The 18,871-nt window shown below is 28.7% G+C and overlaps 1 protein-coding gene and 1 pseudogene across 1 annotated transcript in view; both read right to left on the reverse strand.

Moving 5' to 3' along the window:
* Positions 1-1,181: 1,181 nt before the first annotated feature.
* Positions 1,182-15,886, reverse strand: LOC126847997 (cytochrome P450 4C1-like; annotated as a pseudogene).
* The window catches only part of LOC126847995 (cytochrome P450 4c21-like), a 40,590-nt gene continuing 33,569 nt past the window's right edge, over positions 11,851-18,871 (reverse strand). Inside the window, exon 9 of the mRNA XM_050588491.1 lies at positions 11,851-12,874. Coding sequence (XP_050444448.1) covers positions 12,546-12,874 — 329 coding nt within the window. The 3' untranslated portion in view covers positions 11,851-12,545. The remainder of the gene's footprint in view (positions 12,875-18,871) is intronic.

The raw sequence follows: 18,871 nt of genomic DNA on the forward strand, positions 1-18,871 counted from the left end.
TTAAAATATTACAGGAGTATAGTAAAATTATATTTTCAATTTATTTTTATATGGTCGCTATAATCAATGTTATGTGTTTCGAAATTTTGTAATAATTGCAGAAAAATATTTCATCCTTGAGGGTAAAAGAGTTATTACATTTTTTTTTATTATTCCGTTTTTACCAAGATAAATTGCTTACCATCCGTTAATTGTGCTTTGCTGATTATAGTTGAAAAATAACTATTAGATTAGTAATTTATTTTATAATAACACACTGATATGAGTATAATATGGTTTTGAAATACATCAATAAATTGTTCTAAAGTGAATTTTTTCATAAATATATGGATCCAAGAAAGGACTCCACGAAAAGATATCTTTTTTTCATTTTTAAGTCCTACTAAGTCTCACTGGAATTGTTTACATATTTTAAATAGAAATTGATTAAATAATTTGTTTAATATGATAATAATAAAATGGTATAATGTTTTTTCTTGAATGGCTAAAATAATAACACTCTAATTTAACCTCATATCGATTCAAAAATGTAACGAGTAAAAAATTACAATTTTACAAAGAACCGTTTTAATTTTTTCTTAACATATTTTTTAATGTTTTTATTTATAACAACGGTTTTACTAACTACATATTCGACATAAAAAATAACGAAACCCTATTTAATATGATTACATTATATTAAAATAACACTACTCAAAACCTTGCTTCAATAATTGATTACGGTCTTGCTTCTATTTTAACGTAAAACCCGTCGACAAACTTTAGTGTCGTTGAAAACATTACACAAAGATTTTCTAGTTTAGGACACTTATCCGACGGATTAAAACGATAAGACCTAAACAGTGTTTAGATAACAGTTTTATTGACATATGTTTTAATGCTTTTAGCAGTTATTTAAATTAACTATTTTACTAATCACGTTATTGGCAAAAAAATCTCTTTCCATTCTTTATTACAGAATATCTCATTTAAAAAAAAAAAAGAAAAGTCCAAAAACTAAAAATAAAGACATCGATATGAAGAATATAATACACTTACACATTAAGGATGTCTAAAACCGAGAGAATATGCGTTTAGGTAACTTAAAAAGTTAACAGAAAATATTTTTAAAAATAAGACAACACCGACAAATTGGTAAGCCAAAATAATAACCATAACCGAAATACCTAAAATCTAAAAAATAACAACACCCTATCTAATATCATTACAAAATATCCGAAAAGTACAATATAAATGTGTAAATAATTTTGGTTCTAAAATCTGCTTCAATAATTGATTACGGTCTCGCTTCTATTTTAACGTAACACCCGTCGACAAACTTTAGTGTCGTTGAAAACATGATACGAAGATTTTCTGGTTTAGGACACTTATCCGACGGATGAAAACGATAAGACCGGACCAGTGTTGAGATGACTGTTTTCATTTGAAGCATTGCATATTTGTAACCGGGGCAATTCCTGTAACCAGCACTAAAAGGAAGAAACGAATACGGATGGCGACTGCGACATGCTTCGGGCAAGAAGTTGTCCGGGTTGAATTTCTCCGGATCGGGATAGATTTGCGCATTAAAGTGTAACAGAGCAGGGAAAATTGCGAACGTTGACCCTGCAGATATTTTAAAAAATTACTTTACTTAGTTATTTTAAGCATCAAATGTGCCTAATTATCAAACAAATATATCTATGGCCGTACCTGCAGGGATTAAATAGCCTCCAATCGTTGTTTCCTTTTCTACGTTTCTGCCAAATAATGGAAGGGGGGGAAATGTCGCATAGTTTCTTTGATTACACGTTCCAAGTATTCCATCTTTTGTAAATCATCATAGGTAGGTTGTCGATCGGGATCGCCAGAAGAAAATATTGTCAATAACTCTTCCAACACCTATTATTAGGCAAGAAAAAAAAAATACAATTTTTTCGTTATCAAGAATACCTATAATGTGTAATTTTAAAATTTATATATGAATACAAAATATGGGTTACTTTATTTTGTACATCCTGATGATGAGCCAACATAAATATTGTACATGCGTTCGTCATAGCTGTTGTGTCTTGACCTCCTAATACCATGTATAAAAAAAAAAATGTAAAAAAGTTATCTCTTTTAATAAGTATGTTAATTAATATAATAAATATTCTAGTAGTTCTATCGAAATAATATTTTTAAAAAAACACGTACCACCCATAACAGTAATTATTTCATCACGTAATTGGTTTAATGGCATCTGATGTTCATTCTCGAGCATTATCTCTATAAACGATTTAAGGCCAATACACTCTTCGTTATGTTGATCTTGACTGTGTAAATTATTTTTCAACTCTGTATTTTTTCTCTGGATTAAATTGTCGATGAAATTGTAAATTTTACTCTGGCTAATGTCATGTTTGCGTTTAAGCGACGATAACTGAAAGAGAATCTTGCTCCTTAACCACGGGTGTACTATTTGGTATTCCCAAACCTAAAACAAATCTTCATTACAAAAGACTGAGATGTCAGCTCAATCACATTATCGGTAAAGTACTTTTGAGTTATTAAGTATGCCTTGTAACATAGATTCGTTCCAGAAATCATTAAATATTGAAAGTATACCTTTAGTATGACATGTAAATTCTCCACAAATACGTGCTTGGCGTTTTTCTGTGCATTAAATTTTACACCCAAAGCGGTTCTTCCGATCATTTCCAATGTCGCCATACCGATTGCCCAGCTTATTTCACATTCATTTGTATTATTTTCCCGTTTCTCGCACAACACCTGGCTTAAGAATTTTGCTTCCTCGTAAAATATTGGTACAAACGATTTAAGCATCGAAAACTTAAACCCCGAAGATACCAATTTTCTATAAGTATGATATCAAATTTATATAATGTTTGAAAGTAGGTAACTCTATGTTTAAATATTTTCCATTATATTTTTTAATTGGTTATACATATTGACGCTATATTATTTTTTATGTTTTGTTTTTCTATAATTGTAATAAAAAAAAATATATAATCTTTCTAAAAAAGTTCACCTGTTCATTTTCCATTCATGGAACTTCCTGTTTGTAAATACTCCATCGCCCATAATTGATTCGCTTAACACATTATAATGTTTAGATTTTTGGAACAGATTAGTATTAGTTAGAACCGCTTCTACATCTTCAGGTTTTTTGGTAACTATGTATAAGTCATTAAAAAGCCACACTTTGAATAAGGCGTACTCGTACCTATATTACAATTACAACAAACAAATTATTGTTGATCTCAGAGTACTAAATATTGTGATTAATGAAATGTAACAAATAGGATTGTGTAAAGCGTAATTACTCTCTGCCAACTTTTAAAATATTCTTCAATAGCTTTTCAGGTCCTCCAAAAATTATAGGTAACATTCCCACCAAAAAGAATCCATCTCGACCTGGTATTCGATTTGCTAATGTTGTCTTTCTTCGGTTTACTATTTTAAAATAAAGAACTACTAAAAATAATATTACCGTTATAAGTATAACGACAATGTTATTCAGGCTTGTTTCATTTATTATGTCTGAGACCTGAAAAAATCGTGTCCATTAATTGGTAGTTTTTCTTATCATTGTATTATTTTCGTTACATATAATTTAGTGCTATAACTAAAAAAAATATGTACGCATAACATTGTTAAAAAAAATAAGATTATGTTTACCAAAATATGTATAGACTACAGTAGCTAATATTGACTCATTTCCATGGATAATTGAAGTTGAAATGGTTTTTAAAAACATGAGGAAATTGTCATATTCATAAATCACATTATAAATATCACCTATTGTTTATTAAAATATTTGGTAATTATGACTTAAGCCGGTTATAATACATTTTAACAAATAAACGGCTTAGTCCATATGCCATTTGTATTAAACTCAAATATGGGCTTTAATCTTTTATATTTTGGGTTATCGTTTTGTAAGAACACGATATATTTAAGAATGTTGTTATAAACTTTTTAATTTTAGATATTAGATAATGGACAATTTAGAGGAATCTGAAGAAGTTAGTATAATTTTAGTGTAATCATTTTAACAATAAAAATGATTTAAAAATATATGAGGATTTTCTTTTTACTTAAAATCCTAGTCATAATAATTGTCATGTTAAGTTGATAATTATTTACCTGCCGAGACAAAACCATTTCATTTAATCGCATTTCTCTTACGACGAAAACTTAAGATTCTAATTTTCTATAACAAATTCTTAGCAACTATACACAACGACTAACTCGGTTTTTAATTAATCTTACATTTATACTCTCATATTATATGCTTTCCCACTAAGTATTAAATTTTCAATAGGTATTATTTATGAATACGTTCATAGGCTTTGTGAAACTCACATTTTCATTAAAATAATACATTTGCATACAAATAACGTTGTAATATATATAATATAAGTTACTATTTAATATTTTTAGTGCAATATATTACGTTAAATTATTTAGTAAATCTTAAATATTTAAAATAATAATACTACATAGATTCAGAGGTTGTCCAATACATAAAGAACACCAATCCAATCAACACCTCAAAAAAAACTACCAAGGTCGTATTAACAATGTCCATCCAAATAATAATGTAAAGCCCAACACTGTGTAAGCATTACTTCAAATTAAATTATACACCTCTCTAAATCATATTCTCATGCCGTTGATAAAAATTCCAACAGCCAATTTAATAAAACTAATATTCCTTTCGCCGTTGACTCAGACCCATTGACATTAAAACTCTCCTCCTTTCTCGACGATTTTAAATCCCTAATTAATACCTTAATTATTTCCCTCCTAACAACCGTCATCAATAAACTTCTTATTTCCAACAATGATAAATAGTAACACTAATAATCATCACCCAATAAAAATCCTTCTTTGGAACTCTAATGGTCTTATAAATCAAAAAACCGAATTACAAGCTCTTCTTATAAATACTCCTATAGATGTCCTATTAGTAAGCGAAGCCTACTTGACATCAAATTCCCGGTTATAACTACCATTGCGACCATCCTGATGGCACAGCTCACGCGGGCTCTGCGCTACTAATTAAATCAAATATTAAACATTCAACTCTTCCTCCCTACCAAAGCAATATCATCCAAGCCACAAATACTACCTTAATTCTAAATAACATTCCTACTACTATTTCCTCAGTTTACTGTCCACCCCAAAGAGAAACCGTCCTAATATAAAAACATCTGATTTTGAACAGTACTTTCTTTCTCTAGGTAACAATTATATTGCTGGCGGTGACTTTAATTCTAAACACCACGCTTGGGGCTCTAGGATCGTCATCACCAGAGGGCCCTCATTAATTAACTTTACAACATCAAAAAATCTGACATTCTTGAATTTTTTATAACTACTCTTCCAAATCACATTTCTTACGATATAACTAATTCCTCAGACCTCTCTCCCGATCACACACCTGTCTTATTAACTTTAAATGATCTCTCTTACACAACTAAATCCTACCCTACAATTACGCCTGGTAAAACCATATGGCCAAAATTCCAAAGTATTGTTGAAAATCAAATTCTCCTTAACATTCCTTTAAAAATTCCCTCACACATTGGCTCTGCGGTCCTATCTCTTACTTCTATTATTCAAAAAGCAACACTCGACTCTTCCATTCCTATTACTTCTACTCAAAACTCTAGTTATCACCTACCCCAACATATTTCTCAACTAATAAATGAAAAAAGACGAGCGCGCTCTAGATGGCAGAGATCACACTTGCCCAGTGATAAAAGAAACTACAATACGCTTACATCCTCCTTAAAAAATATTCTGCGCCAACACAATTAGAAAAATATCAACATTATATAAACTCACTCAACTTATCCAAGAATTCATTATGGAAAGCTACTAAAAATATCCTTAAACAAAAAAATAAAATCCCTCCTCTACGCCATCCTGACCACTCCTTAGCCACATCTAATCTAGATAAGGCAAACTTATTTGCAACCGATCTAGAAATGAGATTCACTCCTTATCCTGACATGCCTGACAATGAACCCGTTAGTCACGTAGAATCCACTCTTTCCCAAATTCTCCCTACGTCATTACCAACCAAACATACCTCTCCATCCGAAATCCATTATATCATTAAGAATCTTCCCAACAACAAAGCCCCCGGCCATGACCTAATAACAAATCAAATCATTAAAATATTACCAAAAAAAGCTATTATTCACCTCTCACACATCTTCAACTCTATCCTCCGTTTATCATACATCCCCTCTTCTTGGAAACACTCGGTCATTATTCTAATTCATAAGCCTGGGAAACCCTCGCATCTCCCTTCGTCCTATAGACCAATTAGCCTACTCCCCTCCTTCTCTAAAATCCTTGAAAAAATCATAATCAAAAGAATCTATTTAATTATAACCGAAAAAATATTATTCCAGATACCCAATTTGGTTTTAGAAATAATCATTCAGCCCTTCACCAAGTACACAGAATTGTAGACAACATTGCCTCTTCTCTAGAAAAAAAAACATTTTTGTTCAGCCTTATTCCTTGACGTAGCACGGGCGTTTGATCGTGTATGGCACAAAGGCCTGCTCTACAAAATTCGTTTCATTCCCACTCCTCTAAAATCTTACCTTAAAATCTTTCCTCTCACACCGTACTTTCCAAGTGAGATGCGATGATGAGCTTTCAAATACTTTTCTTATAAAAGCTGGTGTTCCACAAGGTAGCATTCTCGCTTCTACCCTTTATAATCTATTTACTGCCGACATACCTCATTCAAACATCACTAACCTAGCCACTTTTGCAGATGACACCCGCATAACTTCTTCCGACCCAGAATTAATTCAGCCATTAATAAACTGCAAATACATCTTAACGGGCTAGAAACCTGGTTTAACCAGTGGAAAATTAAAGTAAATGAAAATAAATCATTAGATATTACATTCACTTTAGGACTTAAAGTTAGTCCTCCATTAACTCTTAACAATAATATAATCCCAACAGAAAACTCTGTTAAATACTTAGGCATTCATCTTGACAAGCGACTAACCTGGGCTACTCACATCAAAACTAAAAAATTATCTCTTAAATTAAAACTCAAAATTTGCATACAAATAGTATTGTAATATATATATTATAAGCTACTATTTTATATTTTTAGTGCAATATATTACGTTAAATTTTTTAGTAAATTTTATACATTTAAAATAATAATACAGACATAAATGATGCTAGTAAATAGTTGAATTATTGATTTATATACACTTTTGAGTATTCAATGATGTCATTACATGTTTGAAAACAATACTTTTTAAGTATTTATTAGTGTGCACGACCCAATTATGCCAGCATAATTGGGTCGTGGTCTAGTAAGGGCGAAGCATAACTGAATAAATCAATCCAAGTCATTGTAAAAACAATAATATGGTTAAAATTCTATTGTTCGACTTTGTGTACCCGATAAACTTTATTTATTATTTTGTTTGTTAATGTTAATACAATTATAACTTAAGGAAGCTACCGTATCTAAAAAAATGTAACAACAAATTATTTATAAAAATAAAAACAGTGAAGAGCAATAATAACTGTTTTTTAAAGCGCAAATAAATTTACATATTATAATTTTTGTTAGGTAAATATAAATTTATAACAATATTAGAATCTTTATATTTGTCAATATACAATGAGACCATTGTCTAACAAAAGTATTCAAATTCATTTAACACTTAAATACCCGAAATCAAAAACTTAACTACTTGTTACTGTATTTCAAACGCCCTCAAAAAGCCATAACTCACTTGACACAATATACAACAATGTAAGGACATTAAAACTTACAAACTATACTCTCATAGCTACATACACTATTTGTTATATATATTTCAAAAAAGTAACATAGTTTTTCAAATTTTTATAACAACACAATTAAAAAAATGAATTACACAATATAATTTTGTACACCACAACGAAGCTAATCATGGGTAATACACTAGGCGACAACACAATATTAATTTGAACTCAAGGCCAAGTATTAATTAAACTTATTCACGACTATCTAAGGCTTAAAAAAAATTTCATTTTATTTGTTGCAAAATATTAGTACGAGTATATTTTTATAAAAAAAGTTTTTTGTATGTATTTATTTATGTTTATTATATGTACGATGCATGACCTATGTATAGTAAAAATTAATGATTAATAATTATTTTGCATGCCTCCCTAGCTTATTGTTCTGATGCAAACTGTACTGACATTTTTAATCGTCCATAAAATATATTATTTTCCTGATTTTGCTACTCTTAAAGTTATAGTCATGAACACCTATTGTACTTAGACTATAAGGCATTAGAAATTAAACAAGAATTTCAATTTAAAAGAAATCGACGAATGAACACATGTAAAAGTATCATTTTGTATATTTGATATAAAGTTCCGTTTTTTTTTTTATTTAATCTTTACAAATGGTTATTGACATGATGTTTCTGTGTCTCGCTTAATGTGGTTTGGTTCTTATCTAATGGTAGGATCTAAAATTAAAAAACTGATATTTTTCTTTAGAAAAAATAAACGCATTTAAAATCCGTAGGATTGACAAATTAGATTGTGTACAATAAATATGAAAGTCATTGAAATGCCTTTGGAATAAATTATTGTCTATTTCGGGCATTGAGGCTTTCAAGTCAACTCGTTTACTGCATTGTAATACATTTTTATACGGAAGTTAATGCGTATACATATTTTATTCGTTTTAATTGGACTCTAAATAATCCCACGTCATTTGTTTTAAAGTTTGCATAATAATTTCGGTTTTTTTCATTGTTAGGCATATTTGTTTATTTTTATTTGTTAAGCACAACCGGTATGTTTTATTTTTTTTTATTAAGTTATTGTTTTTAACACAATAAAAAAATTCACCAGAAAAAAAATTAGCTTGATAATTGCATCTCTTCCATAAACTGTATTTATTCTATAATTATTATAAAGGAAATTAATGAAAACACAATAGTAATAATGTCGGAAAGTGTAATTTGAATTTTAAAATACACTACACTCAATTAAAGAATATTTTATATTATGCATATTGCTTTGGTAATAATGCGAAATAACGCACGTTGGTTTCTTTATAGTGTAATTGTAATATTGTGTACTTTAATATAATTATAACAAGTATGTATGCATTTTTTGAACTATATTACATGGGTAAATGAAATAATTTTTAGATGCAGTACATTCAATACACGTTGACAAACCAAAAAAAAAAAGAAAAAATTAAAAACTTATTAGAGATTTTAAAATTTTTTTTTTAAACATTTATTACGTATTAGAAACGTATTTTCGTTGTATTGTGTACTTTAAATAGGAAATCTACCTGAAAAAAATTAAAACTCTAACATTGAGTCTTTGATGAATAACAGTTAACAATTAAAATTAACAAATTTAAATTGTATCAATCATTTTGAACGAGAAGCGGTTCATGCCGGTAGAATTGCAGTCTACCACAGTAAAAAAAGATAAAGCGAATATTGTTATTATCTCTAATATGCAAGCAATCTTCAGAAGTAATAGTCTTACACATGTTGCAGACATTTGTTCAGCCATATGTGCAATAGTAAACAGTATTAAATTAGTCATGATAATTATCTTTTGTTTTTTTCCCAAAAAAAGTCAGTATAATAGGGTCACGGCATAACGGGGACGGGGAGGTCTCAGGTTAACAGGAATTATTACAACTGAATGTGATAAAATTACTTTCAAACAAACATATTGATGCTAGTTTTTTAACACCGTACCTCACTTTAATATTTTTTTACTTTGCTGCTTTATACTTTGACTGGTTTGGACGGAACTGTTATAAAAAAAATACTTCTGATTCGCATCGAAGCGTTTATTTACTAATAAAAATTAACACTTTCAGTTATAATAATGCCTGTAAATCTGTCACTTTCCAATGCCCCCACTATGTCCCGACCCCACTGTAATGGCTTATTTAACCCCAATTAATGTTTTATATGTTTTAGGTTTTTAAATTTCGGCCTACCGTTTGGTAATTGGTAAGTATATTTTCAAGACATTAAAGTAAACTGCTCATTTGCAAAATACAAGACTAGCACATTGTGGTTGAGACTTATTGGAAACCAGATCACGTTTTGTTTTGAAATTATTAATATATACTTATGTAAAAATGATATGGAAACACTCATGGAAACTGTTATTTTTTTCTTCTTTTTATTAAATGTGAACGATACGCATATTATGAACTTTTCGATTTGGGATTTATCAGTTGAACCGTAGTGGAAGTTTCGGAAATGGGAATTCATAATATATAAATGTTTACAAATGGTTTATAGATCTTAAAAATGTTTTTATTTTAGTAATAAGATAGAGACATTTTGGGTTAGGTTAGGTAAGGATAATGACGATTATTTTTGTTACACTATCTAAAGTAAGCGGTTTAGGTGATCCATGGGCCCAGACACAAATACGAAAACTAATTAAAAACATCAATGTAAAAACAATATCTTCTCAGCTCTGCATCGAAGCTAAAATATTCATATATCAAAAACTAAGTTGTTTATTCTTTATTCTATATCAATATGATAAGTTGGTTTTTTTCAAATTATACTGATAACTATTAAAATAACAGTGCAGTAAAAAAAGGTTAAGAGATAAAAAATGGAAAAATATTTGTTTTTACGAAGTTAATACAAACATTTAAATTTAATAAATTAGATAATTATCAATACCAATGTAAAAAAATAACACCTTGTCAGCCCTGGATTGAAGTTAAAATGTTTAACTATTAATATTTTATTTTACAATTATGCTATAACTAAAAGATAATATGTACGCATAACATTGAAAAAAAAAATTCAGATTATCTTTACTAAAATATGTATAGACTATAGTGTAGCTAATCTGGTATTCTCGTATCTGTATTACAAAGACAACGAACATATTATTGTTTCTCTTAAATTACTAGAAATTGAGAATACGAAAAGAGTAATAAAATGTGATAGATAGGCGTAATTACCTTCTGCTAATTTTTAATAAATTAATCTTTAGTGTTTAAGTTCCCTGAAGTAATAAAACAAGTAATAGCCCCAATAAATAGAATTGATCGAAGTTGAAATGGTTTTTAAAAACATGGGCAAATTGTCATATTCATAATTTACATTTTAGGACAAATAAGAATAAAGCGAAATAAAACAGAACTATGTCAGTTTATGTTATAAAATCATAGTGTATGGTGTATAAATGAGCACCAAAAAGATAGGTATAAGACATTTTTATAAAATATTACAGGAGTAAAGTAAAATTATATTTTCAATTTATTTTTATATGGTCGCTATAATCAATGTTATGTGTTTCGAAATTTTGTAATAAATGCAGAAAAATATTTCATCCTTGAGGGTAAAAGAGTTTTTACATTTTTTTTTATTATTCCGTTTTTACCAAGATAAATTGCTTACCATCCGTTAATTGTGCTTTGCTGATTATAGTTGAAAAATAACTATTAGATTAGTAATTTATTTTATAATAACACACTGATATGAGTATAATATGGTTTTGAAATACAACAATATATTGTTCTAAAGTGAATTTTTTCATAAATATATGGATCCAAGAAAGGACTCCACGAAAAGATATCTTTTTTTCATTTTTAAGTCCTACTAAGTCTCACTGGAATTGTTTACATATTTTAAATAGAAATTGATTAAATAATTTGTTTAATATGATAATAATAAAATAGTATAATGTTTTTTCTTGAATGGCTAAAATAATAACACTCTAATTTAACCTCATATCGATTCAAAAATGTAACGAGTAAAAAATTACAATTTTACAAAGAACCGTTTTAACTTTTTCTTAACATATTTTTTAATGTTTTTATTTATAACAATGGTTTTACTAATTACATATTCGACATAAAAAATAACGAAACCCTATTTAATATGATTACATTAAATTAAAATAACACAATTCAAAACCTTGCTTCAATTATTGATTACGGTCTTGCTTCTATTTTAACGTAAAACCCGTCGACAAACTTTAGTGTCGTTGAAAACATTACACAAAGATTTTCTGGTTTAGGACACTTATCCGACGGATTAAAACGATAAGACCTAAACAGTGTTTAGATGACAGTTTTATTGACATATGTTTTAATGCTTTTAGCAGTTATTTAAATTAACTATTTTACTAATCACGTTATTGGCAAAAAAATCTCTTTCCATTCTTTATTACAGAGTATCTCATTTTGAAAAAAAAAAGAATAGTCCAAAAACTAAAAATAAAGACATCGATATGAAGAATATAATACACTTACACATTAATGATGTCTAAAACCGAGAGAATATGCGTTTAGGTAACTTAAAAAGTTTACAGAAAATATTTAGTAAAACGAGACAACACCGACAAATTGGTAAGCCAAAATAATAACCATAACCGAAATAACTAAATTCTAAAAAATAACTAAACCCTAACTAATATCATTACAAAATATCCGAAAAGTACAATATAAATGTGTAAATAATTTTGGTTCTAAAATCTGCTTCAATAATTGATTACGGTCTCGCTTCTATTTTAACGTAACACCCGTCGACAAACTTTAGTGTCGTTGAAAACATGATACGAAGATTTTCTGGTTTAGGACACTTATCCGACGGATGAAAACGATAAGACCGGACCAGTGTTGAGATGACTGTTTTCATTTGAAGCATTGCATATTTGTAACCGGGGCAATTCCTGTAACCAGCACTAAAAGGAAGAAACGAATACGGATGGCGACTGCGACATGCTTCGGGCAAGAAGTTGTCCGGGTTGAATTTCTCCGGATCGGGATAGATTTGCGCATTAAAGTGTAACAGAGCAGGGAAAATTGCGAACGTTGACCCTGCAGATATTTTAAAAAATTACTTTACTTAGTTATTTTAAGCATCAAATGTGCCTAATTATCAAACAAATATATCTATGGCCGTACCTGCAGGGATTAAATAGCCTCCAATCGTTGTTTCCTTTTCTACGTTTCTGCCAAATAATGGAAGGGGGGGGAAATGTCGCATAGTTTCTTTGATTACACGTTCCAAGTATTCCATCTTTTGTAAATCATCATAGGTAGGTTGTCGATCGGGATCGCCAGAAGAAAATATTGTCAATAACTCTTCCAACACCTATTATTAGGCAAGAAAAAAAAAATACAATTTTTTCGTTATCAAGAATACCTATAATGTGTAATTTTAAAATTTATATATGAATACAAAATATGGGTTACTTTATTTTGTACATCCTGATGATGAGCCAACATAAATATTGTACATGCGTTCGTCATAGCTGTTGTGTCTTGACCTCCTAATACCATGTATAAAAAAAAAAAATGTAAAAAAATTATCTCTTTTAATAAGTATGTTAATTAATATAATAAATATTCTAGTAGTTCTATCGAAATAATATTTTTAAAAAAACACGTACCACCCATAACAGTAATTATTTCATCACGTAATTGGTTTAATGGCATCTGATGTTCATTCTCGAGCATTATCTCTATAAACGATTTAAGGCCAATACACTCTTCGTTATGTTGATCTTGACTGTGTAAATTATTTTTCAACTCTGTATTTTTTCTCTGGATTAAATTGTCGATGAAATTGTAAATTTTACTCTGGCTAATGTCATGTTTGCGTTTAAGCGACGATAACTGAAAGAGAATCTTGCTCCTTAACCACGGGTGTACTATTTGGTATTCCCAAACCTAAAACAAATCTTCATTACAAAAGACTGAGATGTCAGCTCAATCACATTATCGGTAAAGTACTTTTGAGTTATTAAGTATGCCTTGTAACATAGATTCGTTCCAGAAATCATTAAATATTGAAAGTATACCTTTAGTATGACATGTAAATTCTCCACAAATACGTGCTTGGCGTTTTTCTGTGCATTAAATTTTACACCCAAAGCGGTTCTTCCGATCATTTCCAATGTCGCCATACCGATTGCCCAGCTTATTTCACATTCATTTGTATTATTTTCCCGTTTCTCGCACAACACCTGGCTTAAGAATTTTGCTTCCTCGTAAAATATTGGTACAAACGATTTAAGCAATGAAAACTTAAACCCCGAAGATACCAATTTTCTATAAGTATGATATCAAATTTATATAATGTTTGAAAGTAGGTAACTCTATGTTTAAATATTTTCCATTTTATTTTTCAATTGGTTATACATATTGACGCTATATTATTTTTTATGTTTTGTTTTTCTATAATTGTATTAAAAAAAAATATATAATATTTCTAAAAACGTTCACCTGTTCATTTTCCATTCATGGAACTTCCTGTTTGTAAATATTCCATCGCCCATAATTGATTCGCTTAACACATTATAATGTTTAGATTTTTGGAACAGATTAGTATTAGTTAGAACCGCTTCTACATCTTCAGGTTTTTTGGGAAATATGTATAAGTCATTAAAAAGCCACACTTTGAATAAGGCGTACTCGTATCTATATTACAATTACAACAAACAAATTATTGTTGATCTCAAAGTACTAAATATTGTGATTAATGAAATGTAACAAATAGGATTGTGTAAAGCGTAATTACTCTCTGCCAACTTTTAAAATATTCTTCAATAGCTTTTCAGGTCCTCCAAAAATTATAGGTAACATTCCCACCAAAAAGAATCCATCTCGACCTGGTATTCGATTTGCTAATGTTGTCTTTCTTCGGTTTACTATTTTAAAATAAAGAACTACTAAAAATAATATTACCGTTATAAGTATAACGACAATGTTATTCAGGCTTGTTTCATTTATTATGTCTGAGACCTGAAAAAATCGTGTCCATTAATTAGTAGTTTTACTTATCATGGTATTATTTTCGTTACATATAATTTAGTGCTATAACTAAACGATAATATGTACGCATAACATTGTTAAAAAAAATCCGATTAACTTTACCAAAATATGTATATACTACAGTAGCTAATTAGCTAATACACTAGCATTCACTCATTTCAATGGATAGTTAAAGTTGAAATGGTTTTTAAAAACATGAGGAAATTGTCATATTCATAAATCACATTATAAATATCACCTACTGTTTATTAAAATATTTGGTAATTATGACTTAAGCCGGTTATAATACATTTTAACAAACAAACGGCTTAGTCCATATGCCAAAATTTAAGTTTCTACATACAATAATTAGTAACATAATCCTCACACAATATTCAACTAACTTTTTTTAAACAGATAATGATAGTCATATGCCATTTGTATTAAACTCAAATATGGGCTTTAATCTTTTATATTTTGGGTTACCGTTTTGTAAGAACACATCAATTTTTTATGACAAAATAATACATTTATGGAAATTCTTTTTTTTTTTTTATTGAATGTCAGCGATACGCATATTATGAAATTTTCAATTTGGGATTTTCAGTGGAACCTTAGTGGAAGTTTGGGAAATAGGAATTCATAATAATATGTATATGTTTAAAAATGTATTGATCAAAAAATGTTTTTATTTTAGTCATAAGGTACGTTTAGGGTTAGGTTAGGTTAATGACGATTATTTTATCTTACACTATCCAAAATTTGGAAATTATAATAAAAAAAACGATCATTTTACGAATGTCGCTATAAACTTTTTAATTTTAGATATTAGATAATAGACAATTTAGAGGAATCTGAAGAAGTTAGTATAATTTTAGTGTAATCATTTTAACAATAAAAATGATTTAAAAATATATGAGGATTTTCTTTTTGCTTAAAATCCTAGTCATAATAATTGTAATGTTAAGTTGATAGTTATTTACCTGCCGAGACAAAACCATTTCATTTAATCCCATTTTTTTTACGACGAAAACTTAAGATTCTAATTTTCTAAAATAAATTCAAAGCAACTATACACGACGACTAACTAGGTTTATAATTATTCTTACATTTTATACTATCATATTATATGCTTTCCCACTAGTATTCAATTTTCAATAGGTATTATTTATGAGTACGTTCATAAGTTCTGTGAAATAATTATGCCAGCATAATTGGGTCGTGGTCTAGTAAGGGCGAAGCATAACTGAATAAATCAATCCAAGTCATTGTAAAAACAATGATATGGTTAAAATTGTATTATTCGACTTTGTTTACTCGATAAACTTTATTTATTATTTTGTTTGTTAATGTTAATACAATTATAACTTAGGGAGGCTACCGCATCTAAAAAAATGCAACAACAAATTATTTATAAAAATAAAAACAGTGAAGAGCAATAATAACTGTTTTTTTAAAGCGCAAATAAATTTACATTGAAATTTCACCAAAAAAAAAAAAAAATCAGCTTGATAATTGCATCTCTTCCATAAACTGTATTTATTCTATAATATTATAAAAGAAAATGTATTTTCAGCAAATGTAATTTTAATTTTAAACGACACTACACGTGATTAATGAATATTTGATATTTTGCATATTGCTTATGTAATAATGAGAAATAACGCAAGATGGTTTCTTTATAGTCTAATTGTAATATTGTGTACTTAATAATTTCTAAACAACAAAGTTTTTTTTGACTATTTATTTTGAAACCTTGTCTGTTGTCATGTGGTGTAAATACAAAATCATGCAGTGTAGGGTTAAGTAATTATACATTGTAATTATAATACAACTGACACTAAATTTAACTATTGGACGTCTTGGGTTTTGCCTGTTTTGTACTATTTAATAAATAAACATATGTATTTTTTAACGTATCATATGAACTATAATGTTTGTTAGGTAAATAGAAATTTATAACAATATTAGAATGTTTATATTTGTCAATATACAATGAGACCATTGTCTAACAAAAGTACTCAAATTCATTTAACACTTAAATACCCGAAATCAAAAACTCAATTACTTGTTATTGTATTACAAACGCCCTCAAAAAGCTATAACTCACTTGAAACAATGTAAGGACACGATGTTTCTGTGTCTCGCTTAATGTGGTTTGGTTCTTATGTAATGGTAGGATCTAAAATTAAAAATCTGATATTTTTCTTTAGGAAAAAAAAACACATTTAAAATCCGTAGGATTGACAAATTAGATTGTGTACAATAAATATGAAAGTCATTGAAATGCCTTTGGAATAAATTATTGTCTATTTTGGGCATTGAGGCTTTCAAGTCAACTCATTTACTGCATTGTAATACATTTTTATACGGAAGTTAATGCGTATACATATTTTATTCGTTTAATTGAACTCTAAATAATCACACGTTATTTGTTTTAAAGTTTGCATAACCATTTCGGGTTTTTTCATTGTTGGGCATATTTTTATTTTTTTTATTTGTTAAGTACAACCGGTATGTTTTATTTATGTCAAGGCTTCAACAACTGCGGTTATTAGCCAATTATACGTTTGTAGACTCAAGGACTAAGTGATATTAAGTTCTTTACAAAAGGACAAAAGGTAAAGTTCTTAGAGGCTAACTGCAATGTTTATTTTAGTTAAAAAACATTTTTTTTTTAGTGCTGTTCTCTTCATTTAAGGCTCCTTCGAAAATGATCGGCATATATATGGTTTTTCATTTGTCTAGATGCTTTGAGCTGTCCTGGATTATACAGGGTGTTCCAGCATGAAAGGTAGGTAATAGGTGATTGAAAATCTGGGAGATCCCCAAATAAGCCCCCCGTTTTCATTTTTTCGATAAGTCAAAAATTGAAGGTTTTGACAGTCAAGTAAAAAAATAATGACCTAAAAAACCAAAAAATTAATTCATGTTATTCAGTGCAAAATGTTCACCTTAGAAGAGGGGTCACATCAATTTCAGTCTTTTTCAGCCCCTAATATCTTCTCTTATCACTTATCCTATCATTTATTTCTTACCTCTAGTCTCTAATCATTTGTCTCCTATCACTTATATTTTATCATTTATTTCTCATCTCTTGTTTCTAATCATTTATCCCTAATCTCTTATCATTTATCTTTAATCTCTCATAATTTATCTCTTACCAATTATCTCTTTTCTTTTATCTCTTATCAATTATGTCTTAGCATTTGTCTTTTATCACTTATCATTTATTTCTGGTCTCTAATCATTTTTCTCTTATCATTTGTTGAGTTAGAAGCCGAAATAGACTGAAAATGATGTGACCCCTCTTTTAAGGTGAGCTTTAGCACTGAATAACAGGGCGTAATTTTTTTTTCTTAAGTCATTGTTTTTTTACTTAATTGCCGAAACCTTCAATTTTTGACTTATCGAAAAAATGAAAATGGGGGGCTTATTTGGGGTCCTCTAGATGCCCAATCACCTATTACTTACTTTTCATGCTGGAACACCCTATATGTTGGATTAAGTAAGTTGGTTATAGTTAGGTCGACTTGGCAATTATCGCATTGGGTAGGAGGATCCTTATTTATTTGGTATGCTAGTGTTAACAGAGAATGTCGCATTCTGGCTTTTGTTAAGGTGATTTCGTGCCGTCTTACTAAGTGTGAGGGAATAAGCTATTTTCAATAATTTTCTTAAAATTTTTAAGTTTATGAGTGAGTGGCGTAGAGTCCAAATAATTTTATATTTAAAAACTATCATAAATTACATAGAATACAAAAACATCAAGTTAGTTTACATGATTATCTACCTCTTTTAAGCTATAATAGATTGTGTTAGAGATAGAGAGTAATTAATTAATAATTTAGAACACAAATTATATCATTAAGTAACAAAGTAATGTGATAAATAAAATAGAAGTTAAAAAACCAAAAAAAAAATTAAAAATTTTAACAATAGAAAAATTGTGAGTATGAGATGTAATATTAAATATAACAGAAACATATGAATGACTTAAACTAATTGAGAAAACAATTAATAATACACAATTTCTTTACCATTATTTTTAGAATAGTG

This window comes from Adelges cooleyi, unplaced genomic scaffold (assembly GCF_023614345.1).
Source record: "Adelges cooleyi isolate 19-005CV unplaced genomic scaffold, UGA_ACOO_1.1 ACOO_flye_CR_arks_rails_tigmint_CR_PRNA_14, whole genome shotgun sequence".
Taxonomy (NCBI): domain Eukaryota; kingdom Metazoa; phylum Arthropoda; class Insecta; order Hemiptera; family Adelgidae; genus Adelges; species Adelges cooleyi.